At 45.2% G+C, this 20788-nt stretch overlaps 1 protein-coding gene across 7 annotated transcripts in view; it reads left to right on the top strand.

Moving 5' to 3' along the window:
• The window catches only part of LOC121586787 (MAP7 domain-containing protein 1), a 79602-nt gene that overhangs the window by 23955 nt on the left and 34859 nt on the right, over nt 1–20788 (top strand). For 5 of the 7 annotated variants that reach the window (XM_041903774.1, XM_041903776.1, XM_041903778.1 and 2 more), the window contains exons 2-4: nt 16372–16716; nt 18664–18732; nt 19766–19786. In XM_041903774.1, coding sequence (XP_041759708.1) covers nt 16372–16716; nt 18664–18732; nt 19766–19786 — 435 coding nt within the window. The remainder of the gene's footprint in view (nt 1–16371; nt 16717–18663; nt 18733–19765; nt 19787–20788) is intronic. The other 2 variants (XM_041903777.1, XM_041903780.1) reach the window with 1 other exon arrangement.

Genomic DNA, 20788 nt, shown 5'->3' on the forward strand with positions numbered 1-20788 from the left:
AAGTTTATCTAACTCTAAATCTATATTTTTTGTAAAAACATGCTGGAAAATGCAGGAGCAATGTCTTTGAGCTCTCTCTCTCTCTCTCTCTCTCTCTCTCTCTCTCTCTCTCTCTCTCTCTCTCCCTCTCTCTCTCTCTCTTTCTTTTTCTCTTAAACATCAACAAATTAATATCCTATTATTTCTCTCCAGTGGTATTATGTTCATGCAGGAACCCTTGTTTTCATTCCCATCATGCACAGCACTAATGACGCCCCTCTATGGAGGAAGTATGACATAATGATGAGGTCATGGTCTGTCAGCCTCCATGGCTCCTCTACAGTCACAACACCAGGTCATGGTCTGGACTGTCAGCCTCCATGGTCTGGTCTGTCAGCCTCCATGGTCTGGTCTGTCAGCCTCCATGGTCTGGTCTGTCAGTCTCCATGGTCTGGTCTGTCAGCCTCCATGGTCTGGTCTGTCAGCCTCCATGGTCTGGACTGTCAGCCTCCATGGTCTGTCAGCTTTCATGGTCTGGACTGTCAGCCTCCATGGTCTGTCAGCCTCCATGGTCTGGTCTGTCAGCCTCCATGGTCTGGACTGTCAGCCTCCATGGTCTGTCAGCTTTCATGGTCTGGACTGTCAGCCTCCATGATCTGTCAGCCTCCATGGTCTGGACTGTCAGCCTCCATGGTCTGTCAGCCTCCATGGTCTGGACTGTCAGCCTCCATGGTCTGTCAGCTTTCATGGTCTGGACTGTTAGCCTCCATGGTCTGTCAGCCTCCATGGTCTGGTCTGTCAGCCTCCATGGTCTGGTCTGTCAGTCTCCATGGTCTGGTCTGTCAGCCTCCATGGTCTGGTCTGTCAGCCTCCATGGTCTGGTCTGTCAGCCTCCATGGTCTTTTCTGTCAGTCTCCATGGTCTGGTCTGTCAGTCTCCATGGTCTGGTCTGTCAGTCTCCATGGTCTGGTCTGTCAGTCTCCATGGTCTGGTCTGTCAGCTTTCATAGTCTGGACTGTTAGCCTCCATGGTCTGTCAGCTTTCATGGTCTGGTCTGTCAGCCTCCATGGTCTGGTCTGTCAGTCTCCATGGTCTGGTCTGTCAGCCTGCATGGTCTGGTCTGTCAGCCTCCATGGCTCCTCTATAGTCACCCAGTCGATTTTCTCCCTGTCTGCCTCCCACATGGCCCCCTATTCAGTGCGCTACTTTTTTATCAAGGTTCATTGGGCTCTGGCCAAAGGTAGTGCAGTATATAGGGAATAGGGTGCCATTTGGGACGCAGCCCCTGTCTTCTGCTCCTTACACTTTACACGCTTCACCTCTTTTCATACTGGTGACTACAGAATGGGGAGAAAATGCTGAGTCCATTTATGATGAATGCTTTGTTCTATATTGTCTGTCTGTGTGACTGGGTAACTAAGTTCACCCTGGCTAAAAGCCTCAGTCAGATGGCCCTCGTTCCAGAGGAGGACACGTTCTGGAGCCAGCACTCGTCTACAGTTTCCTGTCGTAGTTGCCTTCGGCTCCATGGCAAGCAGTCTAACCTTAGAGTCTCTGTAACCTCTCTGGCTCTTAATGGCAGTGGATGGGGACGGGGGGGGGCGGGGGACGGGGGTTTCCTGCCATCAGTAGAGATCCATGGCAAGCAGTCTGTCTAACCTTAGCACTCAGCTGATTCCTCATAGCCTGTCTGGCACGTAATGGCAGTGGATGGAGGGTGTATTCCATATTGGGCTTCCATACTCCATATTAATGTGAAGTGTTGGTCCCAGTGCAGCATCTTCAGCTCTGTTTATAGGTCATGTGATCCTGGAAGAGAGTGATACAGAGTTTGCGTCCCAATTGGCACCCTGTTCCCTATTTGGTGCACTACTTTTGACCAGGGCCCATTGGGCTCTAGTCAAAAGCAGCCCACTATGTAGGGAATAGGGTGTCGTTTGGGACTTAGCCAAAGACGTTAGCTGGTGGAGCCATTAGCCATGAGTGTCAGTTAAGGTAACTGGATTACTGCACTCTAGTAGCAGCCCAGGCCCTGCCAAATGTGAAAGCAAAAGTAGCCTAGTGCAAATGGGGAATATACACAGAGTGGACAAAATATTAGGAACACCTTCCATCCCCCGTTCAAAGGCACTTAAATCATTTGTCTTGCCCATTCACCCTCAATGGTACACATACCCAATCCATGTCTCAATTGTCTCAAGGCTTTAAAATCCTTCTTTAACCTTTATCTACACTGATTGAAGTGGATTTAACAGGTGACATCAATAAGGGATCATAGCTTTCACCTGCATTCACCTGGTCAGTCTATAGTGCCTTGCAAAAGTATTCATCCCCCTTGGCGTTTTACCTATTTTGTTGCATTACAACCTGTAATTTAAATGGATTTTTATTTGGATTTAATTTAATGGACATACACAAAATAGTCCAAATTGGGGAAGTGAAATGAAAAAAATAACTTGTTTCAAAAAATTCTAAAAAATAAATAACAGAAAAGTGGTGTGTGCATATGTATTCACCCCCTTTGCTATGAATCCCCTAAATAAGATCTGGTGCAACAAATTACCTTCAGAAGTCACATAATTAGTTAAATAAAGGCCACCTGTGTGCAATCTAAGTGTCACATGATCTCAGTATATATACACCTGTTCTGAAATCCCCCTGAGTCTGCAACACCACTAAGCAAGGGGCACCACCAAGCAAGCGGCACCATGGCGCTAAATACAGGGAAATTCTTGAGGGAAACCTGTTTCAGTCTTCCAGAGAATTGAGACTGGGACGGAGGTTCACCTTCCAGCAGGACAATGACCCTCGGCATACTGCTAAAGCAATACTCAAGTAATTTAAGGGGAAACATTTAAATGTCTTGGAATGGCCTAGTTAAAGCCCAGACCTCAATCCAATTGAGAATCTGTGGTATGACTTAAAGATTGCTGTACACCAGCGGAACCCATCCAACTTGAAGGAGCTGGAGCAGTTTTGCCTTGAAGAATGGGCAAAAATCCCAGTTACTAGATGTGCCAAGCTTATAGAGACATACCCCAAGAGACTTGCAGCTGTAATTGCTGCAAAAGGTGGCTCTACAAAGTATTGACTTTGGGGGGGTGAATAGTTATGCATGCTCAAGTTTTCTGTTTTTTTGTCTCATTTCTTGTTTGTTTCACAATAAAAGTGGTAGGCATGTTGTGTAAATCAAATGATACAAACCCCCCAAAAATCAATTTTATTTCCAGGTTGTAAGGCAACAAAATAGGAAAAATGCCAAGGGGGGTGAATACTTTCGCAAGCCAAAGTATCATGGAAAGAGCAGGTGATCCTAATGTTTTGTCCACTCAGTGTATTATGTATTATGTGCGACCCCTGCTCCCGAGTGGCGCAGCAGTCTAAGGCGCTGCATCTCAGTGCTTGAGGCGTCACTACAGACCCCCTGGTTCGATTCCAGGCTGTATCACAACCGGCCGTGATTGGGAGTCCCATAGGGCGGCGCACAATTGGCCCAGCGTCGTCCGGGTTTGGCCGGTGTAGGCCGTCATTGTAAATAAGAATTTGTTCTTAACTCACTTGCCTAGTTAAATAAAGGTAAAAAAATTAATAAAAATGCATTGGGTTTCCTTTAGATACTGTCTTGGCCTAATTCCAATACTTCCAAAGTATACAGCAAATAAGGGCGTTATTGTCAACATAAAAGGTGAATGATGTTTTTTTTTCATGCAGAGTTATAATGCTGGTTCACGTGTGCACAGGGTGTCCAGGGTGACAGTGATGTGTAGCTGTTGTTGGTCTCTAGGACTCATTATAAACAATGCTGTTTTCATCTGTTGGCATCTTTAAAGGACACACACACACTGCCTCCGACACACACACACGCTGCCTCCGACACACACACACAAACAGCCGCCATCACAGGCTCTGACCTGCTTCCCAATCCCAGCACATTGTAACTGTGCAGTTGGAAAGCCCCTGTGCTCCATTTACAGCACTGTCCCAGTTTAGGCCAACGCACGGGGCAGCGCACCGTGTCTAGGCACGGGTTTATCGAGAATTTAGAATATAATAACATTTGCAGCCTTATGTAACCTCTTGTCCTCCTAGCCGGTGAAAGGCAGTTCTTCTAAAGATGTGTTAACACTAATTTGCTTAAACGTTCCACCTATAGCCTAGTTCTGTTCCCTTGTCAGTATTTCTCTAGATGTGTTTTTGTTCTGTACTTTAACAGTCACGTTCAGAGCATGCTTCCAGTCTCTGTGATTTTCCTAAGGTGCCTCAGCAGAAATCCAGTCCCCATCTATGGTTGACAAAACTTGACATTCTCCGTAGGGTGCACCACGCTCCAAAAGCAGCCCCTCACTATTTTTAACTACTGTGTCTGTCGGAGTGGCACAGAAACCTGAGATGGCCGGCCGCAGAGGGGGGATGGCTGGAAGGAGCGGAGGAGGGTGGATCTGCCGGATCCGTGTCTGTGTGTTCATTGGGGCCCTCTAACATGAATGGGCCTAGTTGATGAGACGTGTTGGCTAGACTGGGGACATATCTGTAGGGATTGTGAACATAGAGTACAGTATGTCTGCTGATCAGAGCATATGAGCGGAGTGGGAGCGGGAGCGAGCGTGGAGCGTGAGCGGATCGGATTTTAGAACAGAGCGCAGAGCGGTATTTTTAAAAAGGACGGAGCGTTCGCCCTATGTCCCGCTCCAATTTCGCTCATCACACCACGAGTCTGAAGCATGCTCAAGCCTGACCCAGAATCCATCTGTTTAATTTAATTTGTGTCGTCCATGAATTTGTATTTTATAGAGCGAGAGGAGCAGCAGCAGCAACAAGAGAAAAGGGTTGAGGAATTCAAAGTTTATTCACTGCACGCAAAAGGCCCAACCATAACAAGGGAGAGAAAAAGAGAGCTGGATGTAGCATTTTTTGAAATGATTTTCGTGGACTATGAACCGCTGAGTAAAGGAGAACGCGAAGGGATGCAACACTTCGCCAGCGCAGCTCAACCGGGCTATACCCCCCGAAGAAACTATGATAAATCAGTACTTTACTTTGTCAAATTTACATCTGAGATGCCCCATTCACATGCTTCAGCTGGCGATCAAAAACGCCTTTAACAAGCACGACAACATTAATAGGCTGTTAGTGAAAGTCGGGCACCTGGTGAAAAGTGTACGCAAGAGCACAGAGGAAACCGATCCAATTAGGTGTCCGCTCTACAAATGCCTGCGCCATTCGATGGAGCAGCCAGCTGCGGATGATTCAGTCGTTCATCCGGTTGTTCCAAAATACCGTCTGGCAAAACAAACTCCAAGTCTAATGTTGCTAACATCACCCTGAATCAAGTGGCAGCTGACGCACCTTGTCAGTGGCCTGACACACTAGCAGATCTCACAGACCAAAATGCAGAAGGAGCTGGGGAACCTGGGAATGATCCTCCCTGGTGTCACAGAAATCAAATCCCTGCTCACCGATTACACTCACTGCTGCACTTCCAATGGGCACGCTAAGCTTGTGCAGAAACATTGGCAAACAACGGGTCAATTCGCTATGGAATATACTATACTGATTCAACATCTCATTTTAGCGTCAGTGTTAGATCCCCGTTCAAGGACAGAATGGATAATCCGGATGAGTCTGTATGCAACAAATTCGGGGAGATAAAGTAGAGTGCTGTGGTTTAAGCTAAAAGTGAAATACATGCAGATTTTGTTCTTTTTTTTTGGAGTGAGCGGGGGCGATTTGAGTGGAGCGCGATGCAAACTGCGTTGAGGCTGAGCGATGAATGAGCGGACTGGCCTGATGTGGCTTTGAGCGGGGGAGCGGAGGGGTGAACAGCTCCGTGAGCGAGGAGCTGAGATTCTCACCGCTCCACTCCGCTCATATGCTCTGCTGCTGATCTCAAGGCATGAAGTCCCCTATACTTACTACGACTGGTTGTAGTCTAATATCCCTATGAAATGTAATCTACAATATTTTGTTAGATGCTGAGGTAGTAATGAGACTATAAAAGTGACCTAAAAGAATATGAATCTGAAACTATACTTCCTATGAACAACCCGACCAGACACACAGACTGACTCACTGCTAAGAACAACCCGACCAGACACACAGACTGACTCACTGCTATGAACAACCCGACCAGACACACAGACTGACTCACTGCTAAGAACAACCCGACCAGACACACAGACTGACTCTCACTGCTATGAACAACCCGACCAGACACACAGACTGACTCACTGCTATGAACAACCCGACCAGACACACAGACTGACTCACTGCTAAGAACAACCCGACCAGACACACAGACTGACTCACTGCTAAGAACAACTAAGGGTTTACTAACAGAATGTTCCTCTCAGTCTGTCCCATTTTGAGTCATGTCATCATGTTTGTATCGGTTCTCTTTATGTGCCTTGTCCTTCTCCTTCATCCACTTTTGGTTCCTCCCAAGTCCCAACCCTCAATGTCATTAAAGGCCACACACGAAAACACACGACCACACCCAAATACTCATTACTGTAATAACCCTATAACACAGTCTCAGACTGTTACTCATTACTGTAATAACCCTATAGCACAGTCTCAGACTGTTACTCATTACTGTAATAACCCTAGAACACAGTCTCAGACTGTTACTCATTACTGTAATAACCCTATAGCACAGTCTCAGACTGTTACTCATTACTGTAATAACCCTATAACACAGTCTCAGACTGTTACATATTACTGTAATAACCCTATAACACAGTCTCAGACTGTTACTCATTACTGTAATAACCCTATAGCACAGTCTCAGACTGTTACTCATTACTGTAATAACCCTAGAACACAGTCTCAGACTGTTACTCATTACTGTAATAACCCTATAACACAGTCTCAGACTGTTACTCATTACTGTAATAACCCTATAGCACAGTCTCAGACTGTTACTCATTACTGTAATAACCCTATAACACAGTCTCAGACTGTTACTCATTACTGTAATAACCCTATAACACAGTCTCAGACTGTTACTCATTACTGTAATAACCCTATAACACAGTCTCAGACTGTTACTCATTACTGTAATAACCCTATAACACAGTCTCAGACTGTTACTCATTACTGTAATAACCCTATAACACAGTCTCAGACTGTTACTCATTACTGTAATAACCCTATAGCACAGTCTCAGACTGTTACTCATTACTGTAATAACCCTATAACACAGTCTCAGACTGTTACTCATTACTGTAATAACCCTATAGCACAGTCTCAGACTGTTACTCATTACTGTAATAACCCTATAGCACAGTCTCAGACTGTTACTCATTACTGTAATAACCCTATAGCACAGTCTCAGACTGTTACTCATTACTGTAATAACCCTATAGCACAGTCTCAGACTGTTACTCATTACTGTAATAACCCTATAACACAGTCTCAGACTGTTACTCATTACTGTAATAACCCTATAACACAGTCTCATACTGTTACTCATTACTGTAATAACCCTATAGCACAGTCTCAGACTGTTACTCATTACTGTAATAACTCCTATAGCACAGTCTCAGACTGTTACTCATTACTGTAATAACCCTATAGCACAGTCTCAGACTGTTACTCATTACTGTAATAACCCTATAACACAGTCTCAGACTGTTACTCATTACTGTAATAACCCTATCACACAGTCTCAGACTGTTACTCATTACTGTAATAACCCTATAACACAGTCTCAGACTGTTACTCATTACTGTAATAACCCTATAATACAGTCTCAGACTGTTACTCATTACTGTAATAACCCTATAGCACAGTCTCAGACTGTTACTCATTACTGTAATAACCCTATAACACAGTCTCAGACTGTTACTTATTACTGTAATAACCCTATAACACAGTTTCACACTCTGTCATCCTCCTTCCCTGTTGTATGGCTGTAAGTTCCTGTTTCTTTGCGGAGATGTCACAATGGCTTCTATTTTAGTTTGAACTTTTCTGTCAATGTCTTTTCCAGTTGCTTAAACCTTGAGACCTACAGTTGAAGTCGGATGTTTACATACACCTTAGCAAATACATTTAAACTCAGTTTTTCACAATTCCTGACATTTAATCCTAGTAAAAATTCCCTATCTTAGGTCAGTTAGGATCACCACTTTATTTTAAGAATGTGAAATGTCAGAATAATAGTAGAGAGAATTATTTATTTCAGCTCTTATTTCTTTCATCACATTCCCAGTGGGTCAGAAGTTTACATACACTCAATTAGTATTTGGTAACATTGCCTTAAAATTGTTTAACTTGGGTCAAATGTTTTAGGTAGCCTTCCACCAGCTTCCCACAATAAGTTGGGTGAATTTTGGCCCATTCCTCCTGACAGAGCTGGTGTAACTGAGTCAGGTTTGTAGGCCTCCTTGCTCGCACACGCTTTTTCAGTTCTGCCCACAAATGTTCTATATGATTGAGGTCAGGGCTTTGTGATGGCCACTCCAATACCTTGACTTTGTTGTCCTTAAGCCATTTTGCCACAACTTTGGAAGTATGCTTGGGGTCATTCCATTTGGAAGACCCATTTGCGACCAAGCTTTAACTTCCTGACTGATGTCTTGAGATGTTGCTTCAATATATCCACATAATTTTCCTTCCTCATGATGCCATCTATTTTGTGAAGTGCACCAGTCCATCCTGCAGCAAAGCACCCCCACAGCTAGGTATGACGGCTGCGTGGTCCCATGGTGTTTATACTTGCGTACTATTGTTTGTACAGATGAACGTGGTACCTTCAGGCGTTTGGAAATTGCTCCCAAGGATGAACCAGACTTGTGGAGGTCTACAATTATTTTTCTGAGGTCTTGGCTGATTTCTTTTGATTTTCCCATGATGTCAAGCAAAGAGGCACTGAGTTTGAAGATAGGCCTTGAAATACATCCACAGGTACATTTCCAATTGACTCAAATTATGTCAATTAGCCTATCAGAAGCTTCTAAAGCCATGACATCATTTTCTGGAATTTCCCAAGCTGTTTAAAGGCACAGTCAACTTAGTGTATGTAAACTTCTGACCCACTGGAATTGTGATACAGTGCATTATAAATGAAATAATCTGTCTGTAAACAATTGTTGGAAAAATGACTTGAAACCTCCAACTTCAACTGTAGTAGGCCCAGCCTTTAAAAGGTCAGACAGAGGTGAACTCACCTTTCTCTCATGACACTATAATAGCTGGAAGGTGTCTTTATAACCTTTACTCCCAGTTACCCAGCAGACCTGGATACGGTTGTTTAACTCCAGTGTTTCCTCTATATTGCCGCCACTCCCAAATATATGATGTAAAAATAGAAATTAGAAAATACTTTTTGGGATGGTAAAATGTTTTCTGTGTAAACTTAAATGACTAAAACCAGATATTAAGTATGTAGAAAAGATAATGGAGCTATATATATTTATTTAAATAAGATCATCTAGACAGTCAGGGGAGAATCTAAAATTCCAAAAATGTCATGGCATGGGGCCTGTCATGCCAAATAATGTCCCCCAGCCAAAAGGGGGAAACTATTTGCCATGACAGGCCCCCAATTATTTAGTTTGAGCTACTCTGACAGCATAAGTAAAGGATGTTTTATTGTCACATACGGACAGCTAGTACTCAAACTACACACACTCTCTCTCTCTCTCTCTCTCTCTCTCTCTCTCTCTCTCTCTCTCTCTCTCTCTCTCTCTCTCTCTCTCTCTCTCTATCTCTCTCTCTCTCTCTCTCTCTTTCTCTCTCTCTCTTTCTCTCTCTCTCTCACACAAACATACACACACACACACACACACACACACGCACCACACACATTCTGCAAACTCCCCAGACTAGTACACTTGAGTTGTGCTAACATAACACACTACAACCCACACTTCCTAAGCAGATCAAGAGGGGTCTTATTTTTCTTCAGTACATAAGACACCCAGCATCCCACCCAGTCCTGCCTACCTGTGGAGAGAGAGACCACCTGTGGATCACTCCAGTGGGTGTTGATTGACTACAGAAAACAAACATGTTTTATTGTCACATACGGATAGGTGCAGTGAAATGTGTTGTTTTACAGGGTCAGCCATAGTAGTACGGCGCCCTGGAGCAAATTAGGGTTAAGTGTCTTGCTCAAGGGCACATCGACTTATTTTTCACCTTGTCTGCTCGGATATTTGAACCAGCGACCTTTCAGTTACCGCTAGGCTACCTGTTAACCGCTAGGCTACCTGTTAACCGCTACGCTACCTGTAAACCGCTACGCTACCTGTTAACCGCTAGGCTACCTGTTAACCGCTATGCTACCTGTTAACCGCTAAGCTACCTGTTAACCGCTAGGCTACCTGTTAACCGCTACGCTACCTGTTAACCGCTACACTACCTGTTAACCGCTACGCTACCTGCCGTGACAAAATGTGTAGAATTGCAGGAAACAAGCTTTAAAACTGTACAATTTTATATCCGCCCTTGGCAAAATGTGTACAATTGCAGAAAATTAGCTTTAAAACAGCAAAATGTTCTCGCTGCGGCCAAGAGGAGGTCCTCTAAAATGTTTGGTCGGAGACGGCGACGCTCACAATGGGCCCCGGTCAAAAGTAGTGCACTATGCAGGGAAAAGAGTGCCATTAGGGATGCAAACTTGGATGGGTCTGCAGAGAGGGATACGCTCCGTCTACCTGCTGTGAGCTTAATGTGAGTCAGCTAGCTGGCCTGGAGCCCTTCACACCTATATCACACAACAATATCCTTCTCTCTCTCTCTTTTCATCTCTCTCTTCCCTTCCGTTCCACTTTTTGCCTCTCAACCTCTTTCTTTTCCCTTTTAATCATTCACCTTTTCTCTCCACCCTCGTTCGACTGAACCTCCCCCCTCTTTCTGTCTCTCTCTCCTCCTCTCTTGCTGTTCTCCATAGGTCATTGTGGAGGTGCGCAATTTTTATTTTCCCCTGTCCCCATTCCCCCACTCTCTCTCTCCCCCACTCTCTCTCTCTCTCTCTCTCTCTCTCTCTCTCTCTCTCTCTCTCTCTCTCTCTCTCTCTCTCTCTCTCTCTCTCACTGTGAGCAGCCGGGCCCAGACAGCAGCTGAATAGCCCAGCCCAGAGAGACACAGTGCCTGCTTCCCAAATGGCACCCTATTCCACTACTTTTGACCAGAGCCCTATTGACCCTGATCAAAAGTAGTGCACTAGTAGGGTTCCCTTTGGGACACAGCCAAAGTCAGCAGGCGAGCCAAGTTTAAGAACAATGTCAGACCAGGAATTAACACAGGAAGTTTTTTGGATTGCTGTGACCTCTCTGTGACCCTCCAAAAGGTCAGAGGTTAAGAAGCCTCAGGACCAGAGATCAGAGCAAATCAAATCAAATCAAATTGTTTTTGCCACATGTGCCGAATACAACAAGTGTAGACCTTACAGTGAAATGCTTACTTACAAGCCCTTAACCAACAATGCAGTTTTTTAAGAAAAAAAAAAAAAGTGTTAAGTAAAAAATAGAAAATAGCAAATAATTAAAGAGCAGCAGTAAATAATAATGTATCAAATAGTCCGTGTATCAGACTTTGTTGGTGAATCTTATCGATGATTTGAGATGTGTATATGTAACTTGACTTTGAATGTTACTGGTGATACTGTAAAGTAGCTGCCAGGTGGTATGGTGTCTCATTCCAATGGCATACGTAACATTCTGTCGACTCATACCCCCACACCACCCCCACACCACCCCCCACACCACCCCCACACCACCCCCCACACCATCCCCACACCACCCCCACACCAGCACCCACACCACCCCCCACACCACCCCCCACACCACCCCCACACCACCCCCCACACCACCCCCACACCATCCCCCCACACCACCCCCCACACCACCCCCCACACCACCCCCCACACCACCCCCCCACACACAGGATAATGCTCCATCTTCAGATCAGTGTGGTAGTAACCATATGTTTCATATGTTTAGCCTCAGCAGCATAGTTTGCACTTTGCAGAGGTTGGCACTGTATTAATTAACCATTCTAAATGTCACGTCAGCACTTTCCACTGCAACAGGGGCCTGTATTACATGGATTTTATAATGTCGTATGTTTTTCCCCCAACCCCTCTTTCCATCAATTTGTATAGCAGACCCTCATGCCAAATTGAGTCAAAAGCTTTTTTGAAATCAACAAAGCTTGAGAATGCATTTTAATTTTAATTTTATTATTATAATTATTAGAAATTTTTTTAGGGGGTAGATCAGCTTTAATATTTCAGATAGATTGTAACATCCATCAATGTAATTGTCTGCATCACTTCCAATCCCCCATATGATTTTTTTTTCTCGCAAATAAACAGTGGGGAGAACAAGTATTTGATACACTGCCGATTTTGCAGGTTTTCCTACTTACAAAGCATGTAGAGGTCTGTCATTTTTATCATAGGTACACTTCAACTGTGAGAGACGGAATCTAAAACAAAAATCCAGAAAATCACATTGTATGATTTTTAAGTAATTAATTTGCATTTTATTGCATGACATAAGTATTTGATCACCTACCAACCAGTAAGAATTCCGGCTCTCACAGACCTGTTAGTTTTTCTTTAAGAAGCCCTCCTGTTCTCCACTCATTACCTGTATTAACTGAACCTGTTTGAACTCGTTACCTGTATAAAAGACACATGTCCACACACTCAATCAAACAGACTCCAACCTCTCCACAATGGCCAAGACCAGAGAGCTGTGTAAGGACATCAGGGATCAAATTGTAGACCTACACAAGGCTGGGATGGGCTACAGGACAATAGGCAAGCAGCTTGGTGAGAAGGCAACAACTGTTGGCGCAATTATTAGAAAATGGAAGAAGTTCAAGATGACGGTCAATCACCCTCGGTCTGGGGCTCCATGCAAGATCTCACCTCGTGGGGCGTCAATGATCATGAGGAAGGTAAAGGATCAGCCCAAAACTACATGGCAGGACCTGGTCAATGACCTGAAGAGAGCTGGGACCACAGTCTCAAAGAAAACCATTAGTAACACACTACGCCGTCATGGATTAAAATCCTGCAGCGCACGCAAGGTCCCCCTGCTCAAGCCAGCGCATGTCCAGGCCCATCTGAAGTTTGCCGGTGACCATCTGGATGATCCAGAGGAGGAATGGGGGAAGGTCATGTGGTCTGATGAGACAAAAATATAGCTTTTTGGTCTAAACTCCACTCACCATGTTTGGAGGAAGAAGAAGGATGAGTACAACCCCAAGAACACCATCCCAAGGTCTGCATAGAGGAGTGGGCCAAAATCCCTGCTGCAGTGTGTGCAAACCTGGTCAAGACCTACAGGAAACGTATGATCTCTGTAATTGCAAACAAAGGTTTCTGTACCAAATATTAAGTTCTGCTTTTCTGATGTATCAAATACTTATGTCATGCAATAAAATGCAAATTAATTACTTAAAAATCATACAATGTGATTTTCTGGATTTTTGTTTTAGATTCCGTCTCTCACAGTTGAAGTGTACCTATGATAAAGATTACAGACCTCTACATGCTTTGTAAGTAGGAAAACCTGCAAAATCGGCAGTGTATCAAATACTTGTTCTCCCCACTGTATATATATACACATACACATACACATACACATACACATACACATACACATACACATACACATACATACACAGCATGAGAAGACTTTGCCTTTGTTTTGGTTTGTTTGTTTGTCAATTAGGGTGTGCAGGGTGAATAGGTGGTCTGTCGTACGGTAATTTGGTAAAAAGCCAATTTGACATTTGCTCAGTACATAGTTTTCACTGAGGAAATGAACTAGTTCTGTTAATGATAATGCAGAGGATTTTCCCAAGGTTGCTGTTGACGCATATCCCACAGTAGTTATTGGGTTCCAATTTGTCTCCACTTTTGTGGATTGGGGTGATCAGTCCTTGGTTCCAAATATTGGGGAAGATGCCAGAGCTAAGGATGATGTTAAAGAGTTTAAGCCAATTGGAATTTGTGGTCTGTATATTTTATCATTTCATTGAGGATACCATCAACACCACAGGCCTTTTTGGGATGGAGGGTTTGTATTTTGTCCTGTAGTTAATTCAATGTAATTGGAGAATCCAGTGGGTTCTGGTAGTCTTTAATAGTTGATTCTAAGATTTGCATTTGATCATGTATATTTTTTTGCTGTTTGTTCTTTGTTATAGGGCCAAAAAGATTGGAGAAGTGGTTTACCCATATATCTTTGTGTTGTTGTTTGTTTTCCAATTTTCCCAGAAGTGGTTAGAGTCTATTGATTCTTCAATTACATTGAGCTGATTTCTGACATGCTGTTCCATATTTTTCCGTAGTGTATATCTTTATTGTTTTAGTGATTCACAATAGTGAAGGCGTAGGCTCAGGTTTTCTGGGTCTCTATGTTTTTGGTTGGATAGGTTTCTCAATTTCTTTCTTAGGTTTTTGCATTCTTCATGAAACCATTTGTCACTGTTGTTACTTTTCTTCGGTTTTCTGTTAGAGATTTTTTGATTTGATAGGGAAGCTGAGAGGTCAAATATACTGTTTAGGTTTTCTACTGCCAAGTTTATACCTTCACTATTACAGTGGAACGTTTTCTCCAGGAAGTTGTCTAAAAGGGATTGATTTTGTTGTGTCCTTATTGTTTTTTGGTAGGTTTCGACACTACTTTCCTTCCATCTATTGCATTTCTTAAATTATTCAGTTCCTTTGGCTTTGATGCCTCATGATTGAGTATTGCTCTGTTCAAGTAGACTGTGATTTTGCTGTGGTCTGATAGGGGTGTCAGTGGGCTGACTGTGAACGCTCTGAGAGACTCTGGGTTGAGGTCAGTTATAAAGTAGTCTACAGTACTGCTGCCAAGAGATGAGCTATAGGTGTACCTACCATAGGAGTCCCCTCAAAGCCTACCATTGACTACTCCCCCTCTCTCTCCTTCCCTCTTTCATTCTCTCTCTCTCTCCTTCCTCTCTCTCTCTCTCTCTCCCTCTCTTTCCTTCTCTCTCTCTCTCTCTCTCTCTCTCTCTCTCTCTCTCTCTCTCTGTCTCTCTCTCTCTCTGTCTCTCTCTCTCTCTCTCTCTCTCTCTCTCTCTCTCTCTCTCTCTCTCTCTCTGTCTCTCTGTCTCTCTCTCTCTCTCTCTCTCTCTCTCTCTCTCTCTCTCTCTCTCTCTCTCTCTCTCTCTCTCTCTCTCTCTCTCTCTCTCTCTCTCTCTCTCTCTCTCTCTCTCTCTCTCTCTCTCTCTCTCTCTCTCTGTCTCTCTCTCTCTATATATATATCCCTCCCCCCTCTCTCTTGCTCTTTCTCTCTTTCTCAATCTATTGCAATTTTTTTTTGATGTATTCCCTAACTTCCTTCCCTCTGCCTTTGAATGTGTCTTGTGTGTTTTGGGGAAAGCTGAGCCTGGTCTTCCTTTGAAGATAAATCAGATGTATTACACACTGTGGCTGCATCCCAAATGGCACCCTATTCTCTATATATGCTAGTGCACTGCTTTTGACCAGGGCCCGAATGGCTCTGGTCAAAAGCAGTGCACTATATAGCGAATAGGGTGCCATATTGGACACTGTGTGCCTCTTGCCAGCCCTGTCCCTGGGTTGTCTGGGGGCGTTTAATGTGTCTGATGTTGTGGTGAGCTTGGCTCTGCAGAACCAAAAGCTCCGGTGAGGGAGGAGAGGAGGAGAGGAGGAGTGGAGGAGTGGAGGAGGGAGGAGAGGAGGAGTGGAGGAGAGGAGGAGAGGAGGGAGGGAGGAGAGGAGGAGAGAGGAGGAGGAGAGGAGGGAGGAGGATGAGGGGAGAGGAGGAGTGGAGGAGAGGAGGAGTGGAGAGGAGGAGAGAGGAGAGGAGTGGAGGAGGAGTGGAGGAGAGGAGGGGGAGGAGGAGGAGAGGAGGAGAGGAGTGGAGGAGTGGAGGAGAGGAGGAGTGGAGGAGAGGAGGAGTGGAGGAGTGGAGGAGAGTAGGAGTGGAGGAGAGGAGGAGAGGAGGAATGGAGGAGAGGAGGAGAGGAGGAGTGGAGGAGAGGAGGAGTGGAGGAGTGTGACTGATGTGTGTGAATTGGGTGAGAAAGAGATGTTAATGGAAGGTAATGAGTTTGAGTGTTGGGATAATGACAGCAGGCAGTTCTTCCCAGTGAAGGTGTTTTGGTCTGGGATGATGCTAGAGTTTGTTAGCATCACTAGTGCTAGCATCACATCATCATACTGGCTTGATAAGAATTGTATAATACTCACCCAAGTGTGTTCTGGGACAGGTATTGATATAATGTTGATATCAATAATTTGTAAATATTCTACTTGCACAGGTATTCCATATTTTGATATTTCAGTACATTAAACAAATATATTGTCTTCAAACCTACCCTTTATGCATAGTATTCTACTTCTGATCATTGATGAATGTTTACTCTTTCCTCCAGGTCTCCGCTCCACACCGCAGCCTTTAGCCATCCAGAATGAAGACAAGAAGATAGTGAAGGATCTTCTGACACCAGACGACTCAGACATCTCAGACCTCTCCCCAGACACAGAGTCCTGTCCCAAAACATACCCCTCCACAAAGACCGACCCCTCCACAAAGACCGACCCCTCCACAAAGACCGACCCCTCCACAAAGACCGACCCCTCCACAAAGACCGACCCCTCCACAAAGACAGACACCTTCACAAAGACCGACCCCTCCGCAAAGACCGACCCCTCCACAAAGACAGATGCCAGACCTGGCACCCCTGGGTCTGGCACCAGCCCCCATCCCAAAAAAGGAGGTACGTTATACAACACCTGGCCTGTGCTCAGAACAGCTCAGAGACCCACTGGGTTAGACATCCAGTGTGAGGTGTACAGGTTGGTAGCTGTTGAAGCTAGTTGTCATGTGAGGGGAGAACCATTCAGTGATTCATATCTGTGGACTGGTGAAAGGTTTCTATAATTTCTCAGACTAATCTAATGGATCTTCAGTCATTACAGACCCAATCAGACAGATGGCAGTGGGTGAACTACAAATCTTCATTTGTTAGGGGAGGGGTGGGCGGTATGGAGGAGGTGGGTAGGAGAGGGATGAGGGGGGTGTAGTGGGGCCTTGTGTTGGGACAGGACCTCCTGGCTCAGGGGGTTTTTGTGAACCTTCCCCAGCATGTCTCTCCAGACTCCAGCCCTGGCTGTAAGACCCCAGCCCTGTCTCTCCAGTCCCCAGGCCTGGCTGTAAGACTTCAGCCCTGGTTGTAAGACTCCAGCCCTGTTTGTAAGACTCCAGCCCTGTCTCTTCAGACTCCAGCCCTGTCTCTTCAGACTCCAGTCCAGGCTGTAAGACTCCAGCCCTGTCTCTTCAGACTCCAGCCCTGTCTCTTCAGACTCCAGCCCTGTTTGTAAGACTCCATCCCTGGCTGTAAGACTCTGTAAGGTTGTAAGACTCCAGCCCTGTCTCTTCAGACTCCAGCTCTGTCTCGTCAGACTCCAGCCCTGTCTCTTCAGACTCCAGCCCTGTCTCTTCAGACTCAGCCCTGTCTCTTCAGACTCAGCCCTGTCTCTTCATACTCCAGCCCTGTCTCTTCAGACTTCAGTCCTGGCTGTCAGACTCCAGCCCTGTCTCGTCAGACTCCAGCTCTGTCTCGTCAGACTCCAGCCCTGTCTCTTCAGACTCCAGCCCTGTCTCTTCAGACTCAGCCCTGTCTCTTCATACTCCAGCCCTGTCTCTTCAGACTTCAGTCCTGGCTGTAAGACTCCAGCCCTGTCTCTTCAGACTCTAGCCCTGTCTCTTCAGACATCAGTCCTGGCTGTAAGGCTCCAGTCCTGGCTGTAAGACTCCAGCCATGTTTGTAAGATTTCAGCTCTGTCTGTAAGACTCCAGCCCTGTCTCTTTAGACTCCAGCCCTGTCTCTTCAGACTTCAGTCCTGGCTGTAAGACTCCAGTCCTGGCTGTAAGACGCCAGTCCTGGTTGGTAGACTCTAGTACAGGAATTTCACCCTTCGATTGTTGTGGTGGGAGGAAAGAGTGGTTGCTATGGTGACAGCCGGCGCTCTTGCTGCAGGGCCCTCTCAGGTTGGCAGAGAAAAACGCAGCAACATATTACATAGCATGGGGCTCCAGAAAAGGAGACTTTGGTTACCCCAGGGCCCTGTTTCCAATGCATACAGCTTAATCAAAGTAGAGCAGTTCCATAGTCCCCGTCACCAAAATACACGCCTAGCCTGAAACAGGATTAGAAATTAATACAATAAAATCCTTCATCTTACGCTGTTTGCATTTATCAAAGTGTATCAGGGAGGACGTTGATAATTGCTGCAGACAGGAAATGCTGAAAAATACATGGTGTACATCCCAAATGGCACCCTATTCCCTATATAGTGCACTACTTTTGGTCAAAGGTAGTGCACTATATAGGGAATAGGGCGCCATTTGAGGCGCACACATGAACACATGAGTTCCCTTCAGGTTCACACAGCATTGTTCAACTGTTGAGGGAATAACATTATAGCATCGCAGCGGGAGATGTAGCTTCCTGACCTTCATCTTGAATATATGTATGAAATCACTCTCTAGTTTAGAATTGATACAGGAATTGTTTCAAGTACGTGACCACTCTCATACTATTATACTCTACATGACAGGTGTGATCAGCTGTTTGGTGCACTGGGACTCTGCAGTGCATTGATATTTTTAGGTAAAAATAAATGTATAACTGATGCATAGTTATTTTTTTCTCTCTGCCTAGATGGGTTGACGTCAGAGCAACGACACAAGCTGGCTAAGGAGCGGAGGGAGGAGAGGGCCAAATACATTGGTAAGCCCTAAAGGAAAATAAGCTATAGAAAAATGTGTTTTCTGTTATCATGTGTGACATGTTGGGCTTGCCTGGTGTGGAGGGAAAATAGACTTATCTAGTCTTGTCTAGGGGTGCGTCCCAAGTGGCACCCTATTCCCTATGGGTCCAATGGTCAAAAGTAGTGCACTATAAAGGGAATAGGGCGCCACTTGGGTTTTTGACACATTTGGTATTTTATTAGGATCCCCATTAGCTGTTGTGAAAGCATCAGCTACTCTTCCTGGGGTCCACACAGAACATGAAAGATGACAGTGCAGAACATTACTAGACAACAACTCAAGGACAGAACTACATTAGTTGATTTTTTACAAAAGGCACACGTAGCCTACATATCAATACATACACACAAACTATCTAGGTCAAATAGGGGGAAGGTATGGAATAAACCAATAGACACTGTAGCCTTCAATATGTTGAATTACACAACCCTGAACTGGCCGCCTGTCTTTAACCATTGGCCTCTCTTACATTGTAAAACTCTGCCATGGGGGTTCTGCCATGGGGGTTCTGCCATGGGGGTTCTGCCATGGGGGTTCTGCCATGGGGGTTCTGTCATGGGGGTTCTGCCATGGGGGTTCTGCCATGGGGGTTCTGTCATGGGGGTTCTGCCATGGGGGTTCTGCCATGGGGGTTCTGTCATGGGGGTTCTGCCATGGGGGTTCTGTCATGGGGGTTCTGCCATGGGGGTTCTGTCATGGGGGTTCTGCCATGGGGGTTCTGTCATGGGGGTTCTGCAATGGGGGTTCTGCCATGGGGGTTCTGCCATGGGGGTTCTGCCATGGGGGTTCTGGCATGGGGTTTCTGTCATGGGGGTTCTGTCATGGGGGTTCTGCCATGGGGGTTCTGTCATGGGGGTTCTGCCATGGGGGTTCTGCCATGGGGGTTCTGCCATGGGGGTTCTGTCATGGGGGTTCTGTCATGGGGGTTCTGCTTTCTAATGATTGATGGATGTTGATACATGCTGTTGTCTTCTCTCATATTGCTGCTTCAGAACAGCAAACTCAGCTGCAAGGTAAGGCTACTCTATACGGCACTGTATAAGAGCAGCGTTGGTAACATCAATTGTAAGCAGCAACAGTCATGTTCCACATCTCCACCTTGTGGTTGTGATACAATGTATTTTTATTTCTGCCTGCTTCTGAACAGTCCTTTCCTTTCTCGTTCATTAATCAGTTTGTTGTCTTCTGATTGTTGACCTGTTGTTGTCCACTGGGAACCTCACAACGTCCTGTTTGTCTCTGAGAAGAAGGATGATCAGATAGTTCAGTTATGAGTCCATCATCATGGTTTTTCTTTCCTGTCTTCATTGTGCAGAGATTTGCCTTACACCATATTTGCACCTTTCCTCTGTACATGTTTGCTTGTATACTTTGCATCATTTTGTTGGATCATTGTAATGTCTTTCCAGTATAGATTTTTCTTGACAGTGTATGTTATCAGGGTCTATTTTTATGTCAAGGTATTCTGTGATCTTATTATCAACCCAGAGACACTCCGTACACTAGCATTTCCCCACAGCCTCATTCTTCCATAACATTGGCCCAAGCCTGTGTTTGTACACTAAACCCAAAGCCTGAGCAATCAATCCAATCCAAGGTATTCTGTGAGCTTGTTTTCAACTCAACATGCGGTACACCCCGTCCCTTAACAATGGCCCAAGCCCCCCTCTCTGTCCCTGTACGCAAAGGCCAAAGCTTCAGCAACCAACCGACCAATCAGAGGACGTCTCCCACTGAGCCATCCCATAGTCCCCCTGGGGCGCGGCGTGAAAAATGTGTAGTCATTACTGTGAACTGACCCGACGTGCCTCTCAGACAGATTAGATGTAATTACTCATTTCATTAGTTTCATTATAATCGCCATGCCAAGGAATCATTTCAGAAGCCAACCAATGGAAGAAGCCTTTTCTTTTACTGATAACGGCAAACCTCTGGGTACGTCCCAAATGGTACCCTATTCCCTAAGGGCCCTGGTCAAAAGTAGTGCACTATATAGGGATTAGGGTGCCACTTGG

Source organism: Coregonus clupeaformis, chromosome 17 (assembly GCF_020615455.1).
Source record: "Coregonus clupeaformis isolate EN_2021a chromosome 17, ASM2061545v1, whole genome shotgun sequence".
Classification (NCBI taxonomy): Eukaryota; Metazoa; Chordata; class Actinopteri; order Salmoniformes; family Salmonidae; genus Coregonus; species Coregonus clupeaformis.